Source organism: Balaenoptera ricei, chromosome 1, assembly GCF_028023285.1.
Source record: "Balaenoptera ricei isolate mBalRic1 chromosome 1, mBalRic1.hap2, whole genome shotgun sequence".
In the NCBI taxonomy this organism is placed as follows: Eukaryota; Metazoa; Chordata; class Mammalia; order Artiodactyla; family Balaenopteridae; genus Balaenoptera; species Balaenoptera ricei.
In genome coordinates, this window is record NC_082639.1 from 115,129,230 (window position 1) to 115,153,997 (window position 24,768).

The 24,768-nt window shown below is 37.8% G+C and overlaps 1 protein-coding gene across 1 annotated transcript in view; it reads left to right on the forward strand.

The window, feature by feature from the left end:
- The window catches only part of LOC132365783 (Fc receptor-like protein 2), a 54,807-nt gene continuing 30,039 nt past the window's right edge, over positions 1–24,768 (forward strand). The window contains exon 1 of the mRNA XM_059922543.1: positions 1–54. Within this exon, the coding sequence (XP_059778526.1) occupies positions 1–54 (54 nt within the window). The remainder of the gene's footprint in view (positions 55–24,768) is intronic.

Here is a 24,768-nt window from a genome sequence, read left to right on the forward strand (position 1 = left end):
ATGACTATGGGTGTCACAGATCAGGAAAGCTTCATGAAGGAGGTGCGACTGAAGGTAAGCCTGAGAAATTCAACAGCACCTTCATAATGGGTGGGACTATCTGTTGGATGATATAAGGGGTGTATAGTTGTTTAAGCATGTGGCCAGCACCCTGCATAGAACACACAAGTGCCCAACTGAGAAACCAGTGTGGGTTTCAGTGATGTACTGGATCATCAAGATAATTAAAATGGATGTGATTGATTAGGGAAGGGACCTAGCAGGCACTGTTATCTTGTGAAAATGTGCCTAACAAACGTCTGAGGAACATACCATTATCTTTATTCATAGATGAGAATGAGATTTCAGAGAGATATGGTAACTTTAAAATTCAGACAGCTAAGAAATCAAAGAGCAAGGATTGAAACTCAGATCTCTTTGATTCCAAAATCCCCATTTACTCTAAATTAATCTAAGCAATAAGAAGCTGGGAAAAACTAGGGAAACATTATATGAAGCACATTTGAAAGGAAATTGTACAGTATGATAAATGAAAGGTGTTTGTCCTGCAGTTCTACTTCCCTTTCTTGCTTTACCTGCTGCTAACCTTGGTCCATTTATTTGTCTTTTTATAAATAGTGCATTTAGGAAAATTTATGTGATAAGGCAATGGGATAAATTATTACAAACTTGTTAGTGCAAATATAGTGAAATAGGAAATTTTCTGGTAATCAAGGTGGATTATAAATTGGGTATAGATTAAGTGGCTTTGGGGATTTAGAATAATTGCCAGATATAGAGAAAAGAGGAGAGCAAGGAAGAGCCTTTCCTTGAATGATACATAGATCTGCACCAGATGGGCAAGGAGAGGATTCCCCCAATCAAAGTTCCAGAGTATTCTGAAGCCTAGACCAAAAGGAGCAGAAATACTCACCAAGGATCAAGAAGAATAGCAGAGCCATGACCCAGGTAGCTGAAGATGGTGAGCTGAATCGTAAGGCTGGAAGGAAGCCACAGAACAGCAATATTCAGCTTTGGTTGCAAGTATGCTGGGAGGAGGGAAGGAGGCAGGTCCTGCCTGCAGCAGAGGCTTTATCAGATGACCAGAAGCCAATGGGCTCAGGGGGCAGAACTGATAGAGCTGGACTTGCTGAATTCAGCATGTCCCCAGAGGAAGGGAGGTGGCCGGAACTGGCAGAAAGATGCTGAAAACAAAAGAAAACAATCAAAAGATTCCCAAGCTGTTATGATTTGGTTCAGCTGTAATCCCAGCTCCATCAGTCTCTGCTTCAGTCCCTTCACTATGTAAACAGGGGAAACAACTCCCATAAGGAAAGGTAAGTACCAAGAATGGGGTCATTTCACATTAGAATATCAAGCAATGCTTGTCCCCCATGTATGGTTTGTGGGGGGCAATAGGCCAATTTCAATTTTTTCCTTCCAGGTGGAAGTGACTAGAAAATATAGAAGGCAGAGATCACAGAACAACTCCAGAGTTGCCCTTGTAGGCACCATAATCCAGAGTCAAGATGGTAGTCCAGAGTCAAGGTGTCAATCTCTGCAAATAGGGCTGGATTTATTTCCTTCAAACCAGATTTTCCAGTGCTAAGCAGAGGGCCTAGGACTTGGATCTGCTTTTCTTCTATGCTTGTCCTCATTTATGCCCATCTTTGGAAGTTGAATGGAAACAGGTCCTTATGGTAATGAAATCAAGTCATTCTTAAGTCTAAGATATGGTGGGCAGGGATTGAGTAGCAAGACCCTCAGTATTCCCAGGTCCCCCTGCCTTGTTATTAAGTATAGCTTTGTTTCAACTCTAGACTACTCAAGAACTCAACTACATATGCTAGCATCACTCCCTACTATTTCAAACAGGGTAATTTTGTCTCTCTAATGAAACATCTTAGCTTCTTTGTAATATTTGGATCACTCTATACAAAGATTAGTTCATTATAGGTATTTATTTTTAATCCTGTTTTTCTTCCTATAATGTACATATTATTATATTCAGTAGAAAGTTTTTAGCTGCCATGTGTGTTAGGTGAATGTGTTGGGTCAAGGGAGTACATTGATGAATAAGAGAGAGTTTGGTGCTCCAAAATGATATGATCTAGTAATTGTAATAGCACGTAAAAACAGCTGTAAGAGAGGAAAGTATAAGAAACTTTGGGAACACAGTGGAGGAAATGGTCACCTTTACTTGGTGCTAATAATAGACTTTAGAGAGATGATGACACTTGAACAGGAATTAAAGGATGAGTAGAAGGGAGAATCAGAATGGGAAAAGACTTTGCTGTGCATATGCAGACAAATGAAACAGTATTACCTATTTAAGCAATGACAGGTAGTTTGGAATGGCTGGTCACAGCCTGCTTGGTGGTCAGGTGTCAGGAGATATTGGTGTTGAAATGTGAAGACACTAGGTGATATGAAGGTATCAATAGGATCCAGATGATGGAGAGTCCATTATAAATGGTTTTGTAAATGCTAATTACTCACATTCCACCTTCTGCAGATTCTGAAATGATGCAGTAAGAGACACAGAATTCAGAAAAGGCTCAAAACATCAGCTTTACTTTGAGGAATCTAGATTAGTTTGCAACTGGGATACAAGATCCTATGCTTTTACCTTCAGCCTTCAGAAGTCAGACCTGCCCTACTGAGTTTTTGCGTGGAGGAGAAAAGACTTCATGCGGCCTGTGGGCAGACAAATCCACCAGAGAGCTCAGGCTTCAAGATTGAGATATATTTCTCCACATATAATGTAGAAGATTTAGTGAAAGAAAAGGAGAGAAAAAATAAAGACAAAAGCTTTCTCCCAACTATAGTATTTTATTAACAGAGTCAAGAACATGAAGAAAGGAAAAGGAAGCTTTTTCAATCAGAAAGAGCATTATGCTAAGGGAACAAGAAAAACCATGGAAGGATGGTATGTATTTTAGAGCATGCGTTCTGACTGCAGCTTGAAGGAGGAATTGGAATGGGGGAAGTCTGGAGTCAGGGAGATTCATGAAGAGACCACTGCACCAGTCCAGAGAGAGTAGAAGAGAGTCTAAACTGCCAGGGTGCCAAGGGGTGTCCAGGGGAGGGGATGGATATGAGAGAGAGTTAATTGTAGACTCTATAAGAAGACTTTGCTCTTTGGATGTGACCGTAAGGAGTAAATAGTCATTTAAGATGATTCTCAGATTTCTGGAAGAAAAAGTGTGACAGAAGGTGAAAATAAAAATAAATGTCAGCTACAGTAGGTAGAAAGTAGGACACTACACCTCATAGTGTTTTGTGGGTGAAATGGAAGATAAGTTCCTTAACAGGAGCCAGGGAGTCTGGATTGGAGAGGAAGCTTCTGAAAAACGGTAAGGGTCTAAAATAATCACTGAGAGGGAAGGAGACCCTGGATAAAGACAAGCACTGGATTGAAAACCTGCATTTGCTATGCGGCACAAATGTGCCCTGTCAAGCTACAATCAGGAGGTCAGTGTGAGATTATCAGCCTGACCGATTCAAAGTTGGAGCATTGTAAGAAAAGTATGTTGGGAGCCTGACAGAGTCAGGGAGTTTGAGATGAGAAAGCAACTCAAGTGGCTGGCAAGACTTAGAGATCAGGAAATGGGTTGATAAAAAGTGAAAACAGAAATAAGTGGTAGGAAAGAGGATCTTACTGAGGAAGGGCTGGGGAAAAGGAAAGTGCTAGAAAGTTCAAGTGATGGAAAGTTGTTCAGAGATTTGGAGAGGAGTGGTTAGGGTTTTAGGGGAGAAGCAGTTCTGGGCAATGACAAGTCCCAAGTCAGCGAACTGAAAGAGAGTGAAGGTAGAAGTTTCAGAAGCTGAGGAGTTTAGGGAATTGAGAAGGGATTATCAGTAGGAGGCTTATCCAGGTGAGGAAGATGGGGTGGGATGCAGGGAGTGGTAAGTCCGAAGCTGTGTGGAAGTAGACAAGTGTCTGGAGAACATCAGTATATAACACATATAAGAACATAGAAGACCCTCTCTGGGGTACTGTAATGAAGGATAAGCTACATGCTCTGCTGGTTTAGCATCAAGGTGAAATCCCTCTGACAAATAACTGAGTATGTCAATTATTAGTGGTCTCTGTGAGAATAGGAAACCATCTGAGTTGTTCCCCTTGCATTCCCAGTGTTTGACATGCAATAAGTGATTGTTGACTCTGTGAATGAATAAATGATTATATTACCAGCCAAAGAACATCACTGAGCAGTTAGAACCATAAGAAACATCGTCTCGGGACTTCCCTGGTGGCGCAGTGGTTAAGAATCCTCCTGCCAATGCAGGGGACATGGGTTCAATCCCTGGTCTGGGAAGATCTCACATGCCGTGGAACAACTAAGCCCATGTGCCACAACTACTGAGCCTGCACTCTAGAGCCCGTGAGCCACAACTACTGAGTCCATGCACCACAACTATTGAAGCACACATGCCTAGAGCCCATGCTCCACAACAAGAGAAGCCACCGCAAGGAGAAGCCAGTGCACCACAACAAGGAGTAGGCCCTGCTCGCCGCAACTAGAGAAAGCCCACACACAGCAACGAAGACCCAACGCAGCCAAAAATATAATTAATTAATTAATTAATTTAAAGAGGAAGAAACATCATCTCTTGTCCATCATGTCCACATTGTCTTGTATGGGCTGAGGGATAGAGACTTTAGAGTCCCTAAGAGAAAAACCTGGCATGGAATAAGTACTCTGTCTATCTGGGGTGTGCATAATCAAAGGATGATCTGAAGAGCTAATAGGATACTAAGTCAATCAGGTGTCTACCACCATAATAATGGAATAGATATTTTCCAGGAAGACCCGTTTCAGTCACTCTTGGTGGGACAAGGTTTTTAATGTGTACCTATCTCACGCAGGATTGGCTTTAGAACTGGGTGGGGCTGAACCCACGGGTGAGAGTCACTGGCGTGTGCTTCCTGGGTGGGAGAAGGTAAAGACTGACATCCTGAGATGGTTGTCAGAATGACTGGGGCTCACGGGCTGCCTTTCTATAATAATTGATCTGAAATCAGGCTTCTGGTGGGTATGGCTGTCCTTTCCTGTGTACATCTGTAAACCCCTGTAAATAGCACCACTGATTCCCTTCTGTTGCTCTCATTTGTTTATCTGCCTCCCTCCCCCATAGCGACCAGGATGGAGAAGGAGCTCAAAATAAGGAATAGATCCAGGACTTGGGATTGAGGGAGCATGAGCACAGTCTTCAGGTATTTAGGAGAAAATTGCTTTGTGGTATTCCTGAGGAGATAACAAGACTTACATATGGACACTTACGGAAAACATTTACTTTCAACTCATCATGAGAAAAATCTGAAGACAAAGCAGATTGTCCCAGAGGACATGATCTATAACTGCAGATGTTTATTCATATGGTCTGTTAATAGATTCCATTATTTATGGTTGGGTGATTATTATTAATTATTTTGTTGTCACCAAGTCTCAAAATTGCAAAAATATTCTAAACATGGTCAGGAAAAAGATCCTAAATCCTTATTAAAATTCCAGCATCACCTCTGTTGGGCTGAGGGCCCTTGTTCATGCTGAAGGACAGGCAGGACACCTGGGCTGTGGCCTCTCTCAGGATGTAACAAAGGCTTAATGGCCTCTCACCCTTCAGGTACCAGAAGCAAGAAATCCAAGAGAGAGGAGAATGGGTGATGGCAGCCAAAAGAGTAGAGTCTGCAGGGAGGAAACCCTATAAACCTGGCTGTCCTGTGTGCATCCTGCCTGGCTGTCCACTTCCTGCTGGCAGAAAACTGGCCCTAGCTGTCCTTATGTCCTTGGTGTGTGTTCTGGCCAGGGCACTTCAACCTGCTTTTCTGGACTTTCCTGGAATCATCCTTACAAAGAGGCATTACAGTGCAGAGGCTAAGAGCATGTGCATTGGAGGCAAGTGGACCTAGTTAAAATTCCAACTCTGTCACTTAATAGCCATGTGGCCTTGAACAAGTTACTTTGACCCTTTGGGGTAGTTCTGTTGAAGAGGATTTATACCTTTTTTGCTAGAATGATCAGTTTTCATTTCTGCCTTTTATTGAATAAATATTTAACTAATTTAATCTTGCTTAATCCACTTTCATGTTCCTTTTTTAAATGGGAAATCAAAAATGACAGCAAAGCAAGTAGCTTATAGAGTGACTCCTCCAATAAGCACCAAGCACAGAAGGCCAGCTCATTTCCTAATGGTAATTAGCCTTTATTAGTTTTTCTGTGCCTCAAAGTTGGTTCCCTGGACATCCCTGATCCTAAACCTAGTCCCTATGAAAGACAGGTATTCCCATGTTTTAAAAAATGCCCCTATTCTGGTAGCATAAGAATAAATGGTCAGTATGGGGCCCATGAGAAGACAGCAAGAGGAGCTGTCTGATGAACCAGCCACAGATTGGGCAGTTTCCCAGGGGTTACTAGACATCACTGCACTGTGCTGCCTCATCATTATACTTCAGTAAAAAAAAAAAAAAAAAAATTAAGTAAATAACAATTGTAAATATCTATGTAGCCAACATTGCAGTGCCTAAATTTATAATATAAATATCTACATATATGAAAGGAGAATTACACAGCAAAACAATAATAGTAGGGGGGAATTTCCCAACAGTCCAGTGGTTAGGACTCCATTCTTCCATTGCAGGGGGCACGGGTTTAATCCCTGGTTGGGGAACTAAGATCCTGCATGCTGTACAGCATAGACAAAAATAATAATAATAATAGGGGACTTCATTACCTCACTTTCAACAATGGATAATCATCAAGACAGGAAATCAATATGGAAATATTGGATGTAAACTACACATTAGACCAAATAGACCAAACCTAATAGATATATGCAGAACATTTCATTTAACATCAGAAGAAAACACATTCTCCTCAAGAGCATGTAGAACATTCTCCAGGATAGAACATGTATTAGGCCTCAAAGAACTAGAAAAAGAACAAACTAAACCCAAAGTTAGTAGAAGGGAAGAAATAACAAAGATCAGAGCAGAAATCAATGAAATAGAGATTAGAAAGGTGATTAAAAAAAGATTAATGAAACTAAGAGCTAGTTTTGTAAAAAAGATAAACAAAACTGACAAAACTTTTGCTAGACTAAGGAAAAAGAGAGATGACTCAAATAAATAAAAACACAGATGAAAGAGGAGACATTACAATTGATAACACAGAGGTACTAAGGTTCATAAGAAACTACTATGAACAATTATATGCCAAAAAATTAGAAAACCCAGAAGAAATGAGTAACTGCCTAAAACATACAACCTACAAAGACTGAATAATGAAGAAAAATAAAACCTAAAGAAACCAATAGCAATGGAAAAGGTTGAATCAGTAATCAAAACTTCCCAAAAAGAAAAGTTGAGGACCAGATGGCTTTACAGAAAAATTCTACTAAACATTTAAAGAAGAATTAATACCAATCCTCCTCAAATTCTTCCAAAAGATTGAAGAGGAGGTAACACTTTCAAATTCATTTTATAAGACCAGCATTACCCTGGGACTAAAGACAGACAAGGAAGCTACAAGAAAAGAAAATTACCAACCAATATCCCAGATAAACATAGATGCAAAAAACCTCAATAATATATACTAGCAAACAGAATTCAACAGCATATTGAAGGATCATATACCATGATCAACTGGAATTTAGCCCTGGGATGCAAGGATAGCACAACATTACACAAATCAATAAATGTGATACAGGGACTTCCCTGGTGGTGCAGTGTTTACGAATCCACCTGCCAATGCAGGGGACACGGGTTCAAGGCCTGGTCTGGGAAGATCCCACATGCCGTAGAGCAACTAAGCCCCTGAGTCACAAATACTGAGCCTGAGCTCTAGAGCCCGTGAGCCACAACTACTGAGCCCACGTGCCACAACAACTGTCCACACGCCTAGAGCCCATGCTCCGCAACAAGAGAAGCCACCACAATGAGAAGCCCGCGCACCACAACCAAGAGTATCCCCTGCTCGCCGCAACTAGAGAAAGCCCGCACACAGCAATGAAGACCCAACATGGCCAAAATAAATAAATAAATAAATACATTTTAAAAAGAAAAATAAATGTGATACAGCTCAGAAACAAAATGAAGATTAAAAGTTGCCTGATCATCTCAATAGATGCAGAAAAATCATTTGACAAAATTGGATATCCTTTCATGTTAAAAGCTCTTAACAAATTAAATATAGATGGAATGTACCTTAACATAAAAAAGGTCATATCTATCTATCTAACCATCTATCATATATATATATGATGTATATATATATATATATATATATATATATATATATATATATATATATGAAAAATCCACAGTTAACATCATATTTAACAGTGAAAAGCTGAAAGTTTTTCCTCTAAGATCAGGAACAAGACAAGGATATATAACAGCCCTACTCCTCACAGAAGACTTTGTCTTTTTTCATTAACTCTTCCTGCCCTGCTCCTCCCTACTTCCTGAGGGGTCCCAAAGAGCAGCTAATGTATTGAGAAGAAAGTGAAGCAAAAAAGAAAAAAGACACTGATTAGATCTCATTTCCTTGCTGCAGACTTCCAAATAAGAGTCAGCCCTAAGCTGAGAGAGGGGTGAGGAAGACACCATCAGATGAGAAAGTCAAGTTCTAGAATGGACCAGATTTGTTCCATCATTTTCTTCTCTTTTTTTAAAAAATAAAAAAATTATTGATTGATTGATATTTATTTTTGGCCATGCCATGCTCGGCATGAGGAATCTTAGTTCCCAAACCAGGGATGGAACTGGTGCCCCCTGCAGTGGAAGCCTGGAGTCCTAACCACTGGACCGCCAGGGAATTCCCTGTCATTTTCTTTTCTTTTCTTTTTTTTTACTATCTGAGGAGATGACTACTTATTGATATCTGAAAGTGATTGGAAAATTTAGAAGATGTGCTAGAGATTTCTTTTAGTGGTGAAAAACAAAAAGATTCAATAAAGTTAGGGTAAGTTATTGGAAATAATAAAATTAATTTGTTTGCACCCTACCAAAAAATTTAATAAACTGAACTTTAATAAACTCAATAAAGTTATACTCAGTAATGCTTTGTGGAGAGGGTATTTACTTTGGAAATGAGAAGAAGAGATGAGTACTGTAAAATTGGGCATTGGGAGAACAAAGTTTGCAGCAGAGATGGTCACCATCCAGGTCACAGGGGAGAAAAGGACAGGATACAAAGTGCATGCTGATCATAATGTGACTCCCATTCAAAATGAAAACTCTGGATTAGGCTAATAAATGTTTATTTTGAAAACACATATAGTCTGATATTGGGTACTTTACAATGCTTTTCAATATCAGTCATATGTGAAGGATAGAGTAAAGCTTTCATACCACAACTCAGATGTGAAATAATTTAAACTGTCCTTTTTATCTATATAACTGATCGCATCTTAATTTGAAGTTCTCAGCCTTGATGAAGTCATAAGAAAAATTTATGTCTGATCTGAAAATCAGTGTGGTTTTGGTGAGAATGAGCCAAAAGTGAACACTGTCTTCTCTATTGGGTAACTGAGAGTAGCAACAAATTTTACATGTTTCTGCAATTAAGCAAAACAACTGGCTACTAGGGAAATCTTGGGAGAAATTTGTACCCAAGAAATTCTAAACATTTTCACCACATTAGGGCATGATGTGAACTTCAGCAAGCCTGGGAACTTCAGATTTGAAAAAGTTCTATCCAATTTGGAGGCTCTGATATTAACAACTGGAGATGGCAAAGTCCATTTAAGGCCCAAGTCTCACTCAAAGTGAAGCACACCAACGTAAGAACCACACCCTGGGCAGGGTCCAGCTGTGAAGGCTCAGATCCGGAAGATTGTTCCTAAGAACTAACCATGTCTGCACCCACTCCCGGGGACTTCCTTCTTCTGGATCCTTTCTCCAGAAGTTGTTCAACACTTGAACAACTCTAATCTATAAATTTCTGTCACAGTGAAAGAAATAGTAATGGAAATAGCTTATATTTGCAGAGCCCTTAACAAATGCCAGACACTGTTCTAGGAGCTCTATATGAATTAACTTATGTGGGTAATTTTATTACCCTATGATAAGCAAACTTGGTGTAGTAACTAACAGACCCTAATTAGATGAAAGAATTTCAAATCTCCTAAAGACCAAAAGGAAGATCCTCCCACATATTCAGAATATTGGAGCTGGAAGGAAACTTAAAAACTACCTGGTCCAGGGGCTTCATTCCACCAATAAAAGAAGGACTAGGTTCAGCCTTGCAGAAAAGAAAGTGCTGATGATATTTTAGAAGTGGGGGAAGAAGAATGAGGGAAAGAATAGGAGAGATTTTTGAGTCAGAGAGCCCTCCCAATGGCTTATACATTACTGTTTCACTTCTTTGAAGGGGACTATATGGTGGTTTTTAGCCTATAAACCATCCATTAAGGTCTCTTGGTCTAATTCAGGTCCCTTCTCTTCAAATGGAAACTGAAGGCCATAGAGGTGCAATGACAGTGGCGAGGGTCACACAATGCAGCAGTGGCAGAGTTGCCTCTAGAGCCCTGGATTCTGATTTCTTCTAGCACATTGTGGTACATTTTCCCCACACCCTGTTACACAACACACAACTGTAGATGGGTCTTCAGCAGATTTGCATTAACTGACCAATGTAATGATTCTAACATGGAGGGAGTGTTCTGGGTCAGGGAGCACTGGTATAGATTTGTGGGACAGTGACCACAAATGTCCACTTTTGACTCTCTTCTCAGTTTATATTACAGTCTTGCATTTACACTGCTTCTTCTGAGGACATATCAAGTGTTAACAACTACTACGTTGACATGTATGGTCTTGAACAAGTTAGATAATCTCTTTGGACCTTAGTTTTCTCGTTAAAGAAAAAGACAAATAATACAACAAGCAAAAGTCTTGACGCTTCTCTCTGCTAAGGTCTGTTCACTTCTCTCCACCAGTCAGATCTCTCACATGGATGACCCCTATGGGGTTCAGGGAACATAATTCAAGCACTCTTTATTCCCACACACTCCAGGAGAGTAAGATTCAGAGAGTGGAATCCTCTCAATAGCTCCATTTAATCTCAATACATAATTAAAAACAAAACCAAAAACTCTCAGTAAACTAGAAATGAAAGAAAATTTCCTTAAGCTGATAAAGGATAACTTTGAAGAAACTGTAGTTAACAGTCTACCCTCACCACTTGTATTCTACATTGTACCATCTTTCCTAGCCAGTACAATATGACAAAAATGATAAAAGGCATACAAATTAGAAAAATAAATCAGTAAAACTATTGCTATTTTTAAACAACATGATTGTGTCCATAGCAAACCTATGTAACCTACAAAAGAAAAACACCTACTAGAACTAATAATTTAATAATACTAGAGGATTCAAGGTCAAAATACAAAGTCAGTTGCTTTTCCATATACTGGGAACCAAAAAATGGAAAATAAAATTTCAGCAAGTGGTTAGGTCCAGTGGTAGGACTTGGCGCTTTCACTGTTGTGGGCCTAGGTTCAATCCCTGGCTGGGGAACTGAGATCCCACAAGCTGTGCAATGTGGCCAGAAAAAAAAAAAAAGAAATAAAAAAATTTCGAACAACACCATTTACAATAGCATCAAAATACATTAAGTACGTAGTAAATGATCTAATGACATATATACAACACCTCTACACCAAAAACTACAAAATATCACTAAGAGAAATTAAAGACCTAAATAAATGGAGAGGTAGACGGTGAAAGGGTAAGCTTAACACTGGTAACATGTCTATTTTCCCTAAAGAAATAGAAACTTGAGATGTGTCACAATCTTAAATATAAAACACAATCTGTCAAACTTCTGAAAGAAAACTTAAGAAAATATCTTCATGACCTAAGATCTGCTTAGAGACTTCTTAGGACACAAAAAGCTCTAACCATTAAAAACATTTGATGTCAGACTTTATCAAAATTAAGTTTTTGCTTGTAAAAAGACACAATTAAGAAAAATAGAAAAGGCAGAATAGGAAAAAATGTTTGTACCTAGACTCTACAACAGATTTTTACAAAAAAATAAGAATGAGCAATCCAATTAAAACTGGGCAAAACTTTTGAGCATGCTTTGACAAAAGAAGATATATGAATGATCAATATATGCATGAAAATGTGCTTAAGACCATTCACTAATCATTAGGTAAACTAAGGCCACAATAAAATATACAATGAAATACTTATCAGAATGCTAATAATTTTTTAAACTGATAACATTAAATGTTGGTAAGGATGTGGAGCAACTGGAACTCTCATACATTGCTAGTGATAGTATTAACTGATCTAAACACTTCGAAGGACTGTTCAGCAGTTTCTAAATTTAAACACACATCTACCTTGTCACCCAGCAATTATGTTCCTTGATATTTATCCCATATCCCATAAAAATATATGTCTTCAAAAAGACTTGTACAAGAATGTTTGTAAGGACCTATTCATTATAGTCCCAAACTAAAAACAACCCAAATGTTTGTCAACAGGAGGATGAATAAATAAATGATAATATATTCATATAGTGGTAAAATACTAAGCAATTAAAAAACACAAAGTACTGATATATGCAGAAACATTTATTCTTCTCAAAAATATTATGTCAAATTTTTTTAAAAAAGAAAAAAGAGAAGATAATGTATGATTCTATTTATATAATATCCAACATCAGGCAAAACTAGTTTGTAGTGGTAAATCAGAAAGAGATTGCTTTAGGATGGGGATTGTACACTGATCAGAAAGAGGTATATGGGAACTTCTTGGGGTGATGGATATGTTCTATATTGGAGGGGAGGTGGATATATAAGTAGATACAATTGTCAAAATACATCAAACTGAACATTTGAGATCTGTGCATTTTATTCTTCACTAATAAGAAGTTTTTGTAGATTCTCATCATTAAAACAGAACTGCGTTGATGTAGAAACGAGTGTCACAAATTATAATGTAAAAAATCAAAATTACATGTGAATTTAGTTTATGGTAATGATGTAATATTAATGGGGGAAAGATTGATTACTCAATTAATCAGATTGGGAACTCTAGTGGAGACCTGAAAAGAATAAAATTGTGTCCAAATTGAGGGGGTGGAAACAACAAAATTAAGAGACAATTTTAAAAAATAAAAATATCTATGGCACTCAGCTTCAGGCATATTAGGAAAAATGTAAATTAAAATACACTGAAATACTATCAGATTTGCAAAGATAACAATCTTTTGCACATGGGGAGGGGGAAGGGTAAGCTAGGAGAAAGTGAGAGACTAGCACTGACATATATACACTACCAAATGTAAAATAGATAGCTAATGGGAAGCAGCTGCATAGCACAGGGAGATCAGCTCCGTGCTTTGTGACCACCTAGAGGGGTGGGATAGGGAGGGTGGGAGGGAGATGCAAGAGGGAAGAGATATGGGGATATATGTATACGTAGAGCTGATTCACTTTGTTATAAAGCAGAGACTAACACACCATTGTAAAACAATTATACTCCAATAAAGATGTTAAAAAAAATATGCAGTAATATCTTGAAAGGACTCTTTTTTCTGAGCAGTAGGTCTCAACAGTGGGCTTAAAATATTCAGTAAACCATGTTATAAATAGATGTGCTGTCATTCAGGTTTTGTTGTTTTATTCACAGAACACAGGCAGAGTAGATTAATCACAATTCTTTTTTTTATTATTAATTTTTATTGGAGTATGGTTGCTTTAGAATATTGTGTTAGCCTCCACTGCACAACAAAATGAATCAGCCATACACATACAGATATCCCCTCCCTTTTGGACTTCCCTCCCATTTAGGTTACCACAGTGCATTAGGTAGAGTTCCCTGTGCTATACAGTATGTTCCCATCAGTTGTCTATTTTATACATAGTATCAATAATATATGTGTCAATACCAGTCTCCCAATTCCTCCTTCCCCACCCCTTCCCCCTTTGGTATCCATATATTTGTTCTCTAAATCTATGTCTCTATTTCTGCTTTGCAAATGAGATCATCTATACCTTTTTTCTAGAGTCCACATATATGCATTATTATACGATATTTGCTTTTCTCTTTCTGACTTACTTCACTCTGTATAACACTGTCTAGGTCCATCCTTGCCTCTACAAATGACCCAATTTCATTCCTTTTTATGGCTGAGTAATATTCCATTGTATATATTTACCACATCTTTATCCATTCCACTGTTAATGGACATTTAGGTTGCTTCCATGTCCTGGCTATTGTAAATAGTGCTGCTATGAACATTGGGGTGCATGTGTCTTTTTGAATTATGGTTTTTTCTGGGTATATGCCCAGTAGTGGGATTGCTGGGTCATATGGTAGTTCTATTTTTAGTTTTTTAAGGAAACTCCATACTGTTTTCCATAGTGACTGTATCAATTTACATTCCCACCAACAGTGCAAGAGGGTTCCCTTTTCTCTGCACCCTCTTCATCATTTATTGTTTGTAGATTTTTTGGGGTGATGGCTATTCTGACTGGTGTGAGGTGATACCTCATTGTAGATTTGATTTGCATTTCTCTAATAATTAGTGATGTTGAACATCTTTTCACGTGTTTGTTGGCCATCTGTATGTCTTCTTTGGAGAAATGTCTGTTTAGGTCTTCTGCCCATTTTTGGATTGGGTTGTTTGTTCTTTTGATATTGAGCTGTATAAGTTGCTTGTATATTTTGGAGATTAATCCTTTGTCAGTTGCTTCATTTACAAATATTTTCTCCCATTCTGAGGGTTGTCTTTTCATCTTATTTATGGTTTCCTTTGCTGTGCAAAACCTTTTAAGTTTAATTAGTTCCCATTTGTTTATTTTTGTTTTAATTTTCATTACTCAAGGAGGTGGGTCAAAAAAGGTGTTGCTGTTATTTATGTTGGATTAATCACAATTCTTATGGGCCCTAGGATTTTGGAATGGTAAATGAGCATTGCATTCAACTTAAAATCACCAGTTACATTAGCCTCTAACAAGAGATCAGCCTATTCTTTGAAGCTTTGAAGCCAGGTATTGACTTCTCCTCTCTAGCTATGAAAGTCCTTGATGGCATCTTCTTCTAGTATAAGCCTGTTTCACCTACATTAAAAATCTGTTGTTTGACTAAAAGTAGAGTCACCGTATGATCCAGCAATCCTACTTCTGGGCACATATCTGGAGAAAACTATAGTTCAAAAAGATACCTGCACCACAATGTTCATAGCAGCACTATTTACAGTAGTCAAGACATGGAAGCAACCTGAATGTCCATGGACAGATGAATGGGTAAAGAAGATGTGGTATATGTATATGAATATTACTCAGCCAAAAAAAGAATGAAATAATACCATGTTGCAGCAACCTGGATGGACCTAGAGATTATCATACTAAGTGAAGTAAGTCAGACAGAGAAAGACAAGTAACATATGATATTACTTATATGTGGAATCCAAAAAAATGATACAAATAAACTTATTTACAAAACAGAAATAGACTCACAGACATAGAAAACAAATTTATGGTTACCAAAGGTGATAGCAGGACAGGGAGAGAGATAAATTAGGATTGGGCGATTAACAGATACACACTACTACATATAAAACAGATAAAAAACAAGGACCTACTGTATAGCATAGCAGTCCATTTCCTGATCTTCTCTAAGCCTGAACCCATGGTAGGCAACTTGAGTTGCTCTCTCAACTTGATCCCAACATATTGGGTATTTGATTACACAACATCCTGCCTTTTAACATCCTCAAGAAGACAGTAAAGTAAACATCTGCATCTAGACTCTTTTACTCTTGATTCAAAATCTGATGGAGCCCAAACCTGGCACTTATTCATCATTCCTATACTCATCATTCCTAGCCTTAAATCGGAGTCAAGTGTTTCATATATACTCAAATCTCAAGATACCAGTCCTAAAGCAAGGATATCACTGACATTGCCTACACTGCACTTGGTTAAAACACTACCTTTAAAACTCCCATAAGGGCTTCCTTGGTGGCGCAGTGGTTGAGAATCTGCCTGCCAATGCAGGGGACACGGGGTCGAGCCCTGGTCTGGGAAGATCCCACATGCCGCGGAGCAACTAGGCCCGTGAGCCACAATTACTGAGCCTGCGCGTCTGGAGCCTGTGCTCCACAACAAGAGAGGCCGCGATAGTCAGAGGCCCGCGCACCGTGATGAAGAGTGGCCCCCACTTGCCGCAACTAGAGAAAGTCCTCGCACAGAAACGAAGACCCAACACAGCCATAAATAAATAAATAAATAATTTAAAAAAAAAAACTCCCATAAATGTAATACTCACTCTATTATTAGAGTTTACCTGAATCTCACTGAAAAGTTGAAACTCCATTCTTACATCTGCAGTGATCCTTGAGTTGTCAGCAACATAAAAGTGAGTTTATTCTAATACTAGACTCATTTAATTCAAAATCACATGAAAAACTTTCTAATGATCCTGGTCATTAATATCTTCTAGAATATATTTTGATGCCAATCCAAATGCTAATCTTAATTACCATGAAACATACTGACACCAAAATGATTTCTGGATGATTCCTGTTCAATTAGATTTGTAACCAGATGTACAGAATAAAAATATAATTAGTCACAAACTAAAATGTACAATGATAATTTTCTCATATTTTTTTATAATTTAACTTCTATTTCTAATCTCCATTCTGCATACTGCCAAATAAATAGTCTTTAATCGTGCCAATTCTGGTTAATTTCAGATATATCAGAGTTTTCTCACTCAACCCAATATTTCCCCCTCCCACTTATCTCTGAGAATAATTCCAGGATCAGGTGTGTGTGGGACACAGTGCAGAAAGGCATATATTGGGTATCTGGTCTAGTCCTTTTTAAAAAGTCCCTTTTTAGTCCATGTAGACATCTGGTTCATGCCATTCGGTCTTCAAGATCATTCCTCCATGTTGGCATCTCTTAAGGTGTCCATATTTCTATAGGTTTTAGATCATCATTCCATGCACTTTGCTTCTTTGTCCCAAATATGGTCCCTTCAGGAGACTTAGTGTGCTACCTTAAGCTCACTAAATATAAGCTCCTGAGGGGAAGGAATGCTGTCTATCTTGTTCATAATTGTTCTCAGAACATAGAATAACACCTCAAATAAAATACATGCTCAATAAATGTTTGCTAACTGAGGGACTTTTTGTTCCTTGATGTCTCTGCCCAGCCATCTCTAACCTACTTCCGTGCTTTGGTAAAATAGAGAATTTCTATCATATTACTTATACGTATGTCTCTGGCCATGAATCTGCCATGAGTATTGGATTTCCCATAACTTATCTGGAGGTTTATGGAATCTACCCCACAATTGTGTCTTCACTGAATTCCCTAGAACAGATGTTGGGTACTACAAGTCATGACACTAGTGTACCCCAATAAATTGGGCCTCTAATATCTCTCAATATCCATTTTGGCAATTTGGCACTTTCAAAAAATACAGAAATTTAACCCCCCAAATTATCAAACAGTAACACAGACCTTTATAGACTATCTCTTGAGTAGGTGGCAAGAGTGGGGAGCAGTAAGACGTGATGGATATTGCAACATACAGCACACAGTACAACTTTCCAAAATTCCCCTTTAGAGATCTCTCTCCACAATGTGCATTAATCACAGCATCTGCCTACCCCAAACTCTTTTGATTTTTCCCAAATCTCCAGTTTCCTGATCTCACTCTTGACCATCTTTCCCAATCTCCTTATTTCTCTTGCCCCTCGTCCTACCTTCTAGAGCTTTTTTCTATATCTTACGTTTGTGTACCTTCAAGTTTCCTCTTTTCGTTAGAAAGACTCTAGAAACTGTGGTTTCAGATCCAGAAGCTGACATGTAAGACATGCTGATTACAATCATATGCTATCCAAGTATCTATGAGAATTGTACTCCTGCCAATTAAAAATGTAGAGAGAACTTGGAATGCAATTAGTTGAATCCAATCTAATGGCAAAAAGGCCTGATGGAGGACTAGTGGTTGGGGGTGGTCATAAGCCCAAATTAGGCTTGAAATTTTGTCAAGATGAATTCAAGGACAGTGAGCTGCAAGACTATCCCATTTATAGGGCATGGATTTGAAGTATCTATTGGCATGGAGAGTTTAAAACAAGGTTTGACTAACTTTTCACAGTTTTGAGAAAATTAAACCTAGAGGTCTGTTCCATGTGCAATATCAGTTCACCTACACCATAAAGCCAAGGTGCTTGACAGGTTATGGCAGAGACTGCTGGATGCCCACCAAATGTTCACTCTTTCTTTATTCAGTAACAACAGGGGGCAATAATGTGACCAGATGAACATCCATATTCCCCACCCACTCCCTTTGCAGATAGGAGTAGTCATATGACAGCATTTTGGGCAATGGTATGTAGGCAGAAGTTGTTGGGTGGTACTTCTGGGAAAACTCTTCAGAGAGGATGAGGCTGACTCAACAGGGAAGGCTTTCTGTTCTTCTTTCTTCCTACTTCAAATGGGAAAATTGTTGCTACAACCCTGAGGCAACCTTTAGGATGGAATCCATGTGCTAATCATGACAGCAAAGAAAACTAGAAGGAACACAGACGTTGAAAAAATTGTAAAAGTCAAATTCAGTAGGAGGAAGATAATATCATGAGTGAAGGGTAGAACTTGAAGTGGTAGGGACCCTTCATAACCCAATTACATTTTGTGAACCTCTTGGCAAAGACTTAATTTTTGCAGGGATAAGCATCTTTTAGGTAAAGAAAAACAAATTTCGCACATTTTAAAGCCATCATCATTTACGTTTCTGTGACAGGCAATTAATCAAATTCCTAATATTTAGTAACTTCAAATTATGTCAAAATGCTAAAATTGTTTCTTTAATGGATATGGGGCTTTATTCCAATAAAAAGAGAAGTAAGGATTGATATGATGAAGTTAAAAAAAACATATTAATATTTCTCTATGTTGAAAAATAATCTTTAACTATTTAATGTTTAAAACATCTGTAATATTTAATATAATATGTATATTGAAATGCTTAACAACTATGAGATTTCAATATTTAAAATGTGTAATAAGTAAGTGATTTAGAATTGGGGGTGGTGAGAAAAAAATAAATATTTGAGTTCTAATGTGTTTTGCACCTAATTCTCTAAACATTTTCTAATTAAGGAAGAATATTCATTAAATCTTAGGAAACAGCTCCAAATACTCTAAATAATTGGCATATTTTCTTGAAGACAGCACCTTTTTTTCTAATATTCCATGGATTAAATCTGATGATCTTGAAGTGATGACTTGTGTGTGTTCTTTTTCTCTTCATTGTGGTTCTCATTTGTCTCTTCATTTACTATTTTATACAAGTTGTCATTTTTCTGTTTTATATCATAAAGAATTGAATCCATAGAACAGCCAAATTCAACAAGAGCATAAACCTTACCTCTGAATTTATAAGAACACCCAGTGGAATGCAATCAGCAACTAACTTGCCAGATGCATTAAATGCAAGGGAGCCAGGGAACCTTTAGAGAAACAAGTATCATAACTAAGTGTGTCAGAGCTCCAAACCTCTATTAGAAATTTTCTTTGGGTAAACATAGGGCAAGCATGATAAGTGGCAGCATAGGATCTGACCAACCCAGCTTGATAATGCTCTGGATTTAGAGAAACGAAAACACAACCATTTATTTCCTGGATCAGACCTACTGGGAGACCAGTTAAGTAAGACAAACCACTAAATGATTTAGGGAGAATTTGTTTAATAGAATTGTTGTTTTAAGTTGAATGTTATAAGAGAATTTTACTGTTGTAAACATCATTGAGGAGAACATCATAGTCACCATACTTTTAAGAGCAATTTATTTGATTTGTGATTACTTAAGTACATGAGAAGGTTTGTTAGACTGAGGATTTACTAGGAAAGAAAAAAGAATATAGTACATTAAATTTATCAATGCAGTTGAAAATGTCTAGGAAATTTAATTAACTAAGCTATAAAAATCCCGCTTAAAAATACTTGTTAAATTTTCATTAACATAAAGTTACATTGTTAAGTATCATTTTTGTTTTTCTGTTGGTGTTTTTTTCCTATTGTTTGGGTTTTTTGCTGTTGTTGTTACTCAGTACATTTAAAATATCTAACCATAAATATCTACAAAGAATTTTATGTGTCCTCAATCTACTTTCAGTAAATTCCAAAATTCACATTGACACTCTCCTTGGATTATATTGATCAGAGCAGTGCAAACAAAGAATTTTTCACAAGAAGCAAGGATGAGGGAAATGCTGGAAACTGAACACTTTAGGTTTTGTCCTGAACAATTTTCTACCCAGGAAAACTATTGTAATCTTTTAAAAGAAGTTTAAAAAATCTCATTGGGTGTCTTAGAGTCCCTTCAATTTCAAACTTCATTCTCATCCTTGATATTATCTTGCTCTTACTGGGTTTTCATGGATTCTCTCCATCAACTTTAGGGGTAGTTTTGACTAATTCAGCCCAGAGTTGTCGGCAAAATTTGCTTTAGAAAATTTTATATTTTGGAAATTTGTAACAGTCCTGAAAAAATACATTACCAGGGAGAGGGCAGGCAGCAGAAGCAAGAAGAACTACAATCCTGTAGCTTGTGGAACAAAAACCACATTCACAGAAAGATAAACAAGACAAAAAGGCAGAGGGCTATGTACCAGATGAAGGAACAAGATAAAAACCCAAGGAAAACAAATAAATGAAGTGGAGATAAGCAGCCTTCCAGAAAAAGAATTCAGAATAATTATAGTGAAGATGATCCAGGACCTCGGAAAAAGAATGGAGCCAATGACCAAGAAGATGCAAGAATGTTTAACAAAGACCTAGAATAATCAAAGAACAAACACCTAGAAGAATTAAAGAACAAACAAACAGAGATGAACAATACAGTAACTGAAATGAAAACCACAGTAGAATGAATCAGTAGCAGAATAACTGAGGCAGAAGAATTGATAAGTGACCTGGAAGACAGAATGGTGGAATTTACTGCCATGGAACAGAATAAAGAAAAAAGAATGAAAAGAAATGAAGACAGTCTAAGACACCTCTGGGACAACATTAAATGAAACAACATTCACATTATAGGGGTCCCAGAAGGAGAAGAGAGAGAGAAACGACCTGAGAAAATATTTGAAGAGATTATAGTCAAAAACTTCCCTAACATGGGAAAAGAAATAGCCATCCAAGTCCAGGAAGCACAGAGAGTCCCAGGCAAGATAAATCCAAGGAGAAACACGTTGAGACAAATAGTAATCAAACTGACAAAACTTAAACACAAAGAAAAATTATTGAAAGTAACAAGGGAAAAATGACAAATAACATACAAGGGAACTCTCATAGATTAACAGCTGATTTCTCAGCAGAAACTTTACAAGCCAGAAGGGAGTGGCATGACATATTTAAAGTGATGAAAGGGAAGAACCTACAACCAAGATTACTCTACCCGGCAAGGATCTCATTCAGATTCGATGGAGAAATCAAAAGCTTTACAGACAAGCAAAAGCTAAGAGAATTCAACACCACCAAACCAGCTCTACAACAAATGCTAAAGAAACTTCTCTAAGTGGGAAACACAAGAGAAGAAAAGGACCTATAAAAACAAATCCAAAACAATTAAGAAAATGGTAATAGGAACATACAAATCGATAATTACCTTAAACGTGAATGGATTAAATGCTCCAACCAAAAGACACAGACTTGCTGAATGGATACAAAAACAAGACCCATATATATGCTGTCTACAAGAGACCCACTTCAGGGCTTCCCTGGTGGTGCAGTGGTTAAGAATCCGCCTGCCAATGCAAGGGACATGGGTTCGAGCCCTGGTCCAGGAAGATCCCACATGTCGCAGAGCAACTAAGCCTGTGTGCCACAACTACTGGGCCTGTGCTCTAGAGCCCATGAGCCTCAACTACTGAAGCCCACATGCCTAGAGTCCGTGCTCCACAACAGGAGAAGCCACCAAGATGAGAAGCCCGCCCATCGCAATGAAGACCCAAAGTAGCCAAAAATAAATAAATTAATTAATTAATTAAAAAAAAAAAAAAGAGACCCACTTCAGACCTCGGGACACATACAGATTGAAAGAGAGGGGATGGAAAAAGATATTCCATGCAAATGGTAATCCAAAGAAAGCTGGAGTAGAAATACTCATATCAGATAAAATAGACTTTAAAATAAAGAATGTTACAAGAGACAAGAAAGGACACTACATAATGATCAAGGGATCAATCCAAGAAGAAGATATAACAATAATAAATATATATACATCGAAAAGTTATGACAGACAACCATGAGCTGGGGCAAGGTTGAAGGATAAGATTTATCTCCTATACGAGGCCACTCCTTCAAGACTGGGAGAGGTGCCTGTCTTACCAAATGCATCGAAACCATCACAGAGAGTGAAGCAAAATGAAGAAACAAAGGAATGTGTTCCAAACGAAAAAACAAGAATGAAGCCAAAGGTATGGAAAGCACATTCGTCACTGGATAGCTTCAGAGGACACAGTGTTCTCCAACTACATCTCATATGGAGGCAAATGTCTTCCTTAAGCTGGAGAAATGAAATAGAGAACGACAAGAGCAAAGTAAAGAGTTAAAGGAAAAGAACAAAGCAAAACCTATATTCAAGATGAGCATTCTTTGTAAGATTATTTGTTTGGTATAAAAGACAAATGGGGGCTTCCCTGGTGGCGCAGTGGTTAATACTCTGCCTGCCAATGCAGGGGACACACGTTTGAGCCCTGGTCCGGGAAGATCCCACATGCCGCGGAGCAACAAAGCCCTTGCGCCACAACTACTGAGCCTGCACTCTAGAGCCCGCGAGCCACAAATACTGAAGCCTGTGGGCCTGGAGCCCGTGTTCTGCAGCCAGAGAAACCACCGCAGTGAGAAGCCCACACACCTGAAGGAAGAGCGGCCCCTGCTCGCCACAACTAGAGAAAGCCTGCGTGCAGCAACGAAGACCCAACACAGCCAAAAATAAATTAAAAAAAAAAAAGACAAATGGTGTGAGTCTGTACAACATATGCAGTATAAAAACTGAACATCAGTTATATTTCCAAGAATAGCAAAACATAGAACATATTTCTGAAAAGTTACAAATACTGTCTTTTCCCCCACAACTTTAGTTTAAATGCACATATTCTCCCCACTCCCATGACCAAAACACAAAAAATTTAAATAGCATATCAACTTTTCAAGCTAGTTCCAAGGTCTCTAATTCCATTAAATTCCCTCCTAGGAGAGGAGTTGTGAGTTTTATGCTTGTGTGTGTGTTAATGCATTTTTGATATTTTCATGTAACTTCCCTGTGATGGTTAATTTTATGTGCCAGTTTGACTGAGCTTAATGATGCTCAGATAGCTTGTAAAACATTATATCCAAGTGCATCTGAGAGGGTACTTCCAGAAGCGATTAACCTTTGAATGTATAGAATGAGAGAAAAATGTCACCCTTACCAATGTGGGTAGGCATCATCCAATCCATTGAGGGCCGAGATAGAACAAGAAGACAGAAGAAGGGTGAATTTGATCTTTCTGCCTAAGCTGGGACATCCACATTCTCCTGTCCTCAGGCATTCATGCTCTTGGTTTGTGGACCTTTGGACTCAAGCTGGGATTTATACCCTCAATTCCCCTGGTTCTCAGGCCTTTAGACTAAGACAGAATTATACTCCCAGATTTCCAGGTTCTCCGGCTTGCAGACAGCAGACTATGGGACTTCTCAGCCTCCATAATAGTGTGAAGCGATTACTATTATACATATTATATATTTTATATATATTTAATATTATATATATTTTATTTAATATCTTACATAAATGCATATATTTTATTATATATATTTGTCTAATATATCCTATATATTTCCAATATATAAAATTTGTGTATATGTGTGTATATATTTATCCAGTATTCTATTGACTGTTTTCTCTGGAGAACCCTAACTAATACACACTGTTTCTGTGACTCTTGAAAAAACTAAAATCAAAATGTGAATGTGTCCTATGTTTATTAGATAACTCTATGCATCAATGTATTGTAAGGGTGTGGTTGTCCTTCTCCAATAAGGATATTTTTATATAGATTCCAGGAATATGATTTTCATTTATAATCATATAAGCATTTATTTTAGTTGCTTCATTTATTGAGTAAACAATAACTGAATGCCTATTAAAGGAAAAGATGATATAACCAAGCGGTTAGGTACGCTGACTTTGGAGTCAGATTCTTTGGCTGCCAAATCCACAATTTACTGTTTCTGTGATTATGGACAAATATATTTTCTTCTTTAAGTTACAATTTTCACATCTGCAACGTGGAGATAATATAATATCTACCTCACTGGATTGTAAGGATTAAACAAAATAATGATTTACAGTTTTTAGGCCAATGGTATGCTATTAATACTAGATGGTCTTGTTCTTCTCATTTTAAGTTCTTATTATATGTTGGGTATCATACTAAGTCCTGGATATATACAGGGATAAGGCACAGTTCTTACCCTTAGAAATATCCACCTAGTGGATAAGACTGAACATAAATCTATAGTTGCATCGTGGTATTGTAAATGAGAGAGGTAAACACAAGGTTTTATGGAAACAGTGGGGGGTCAAGTGAAATTGAGTTGATGGTGGTATGAGAAAAAATTATTTATTCCTTGACTACAAATAAACTATCTCTGACTTAGGAATGACACATCCCCTTAAAATTAAAAGCCTGAAATATATTTATCAAAACTTTTACATTTCTTATTACAGTATTGGGGCTCAAGGTGGGCTG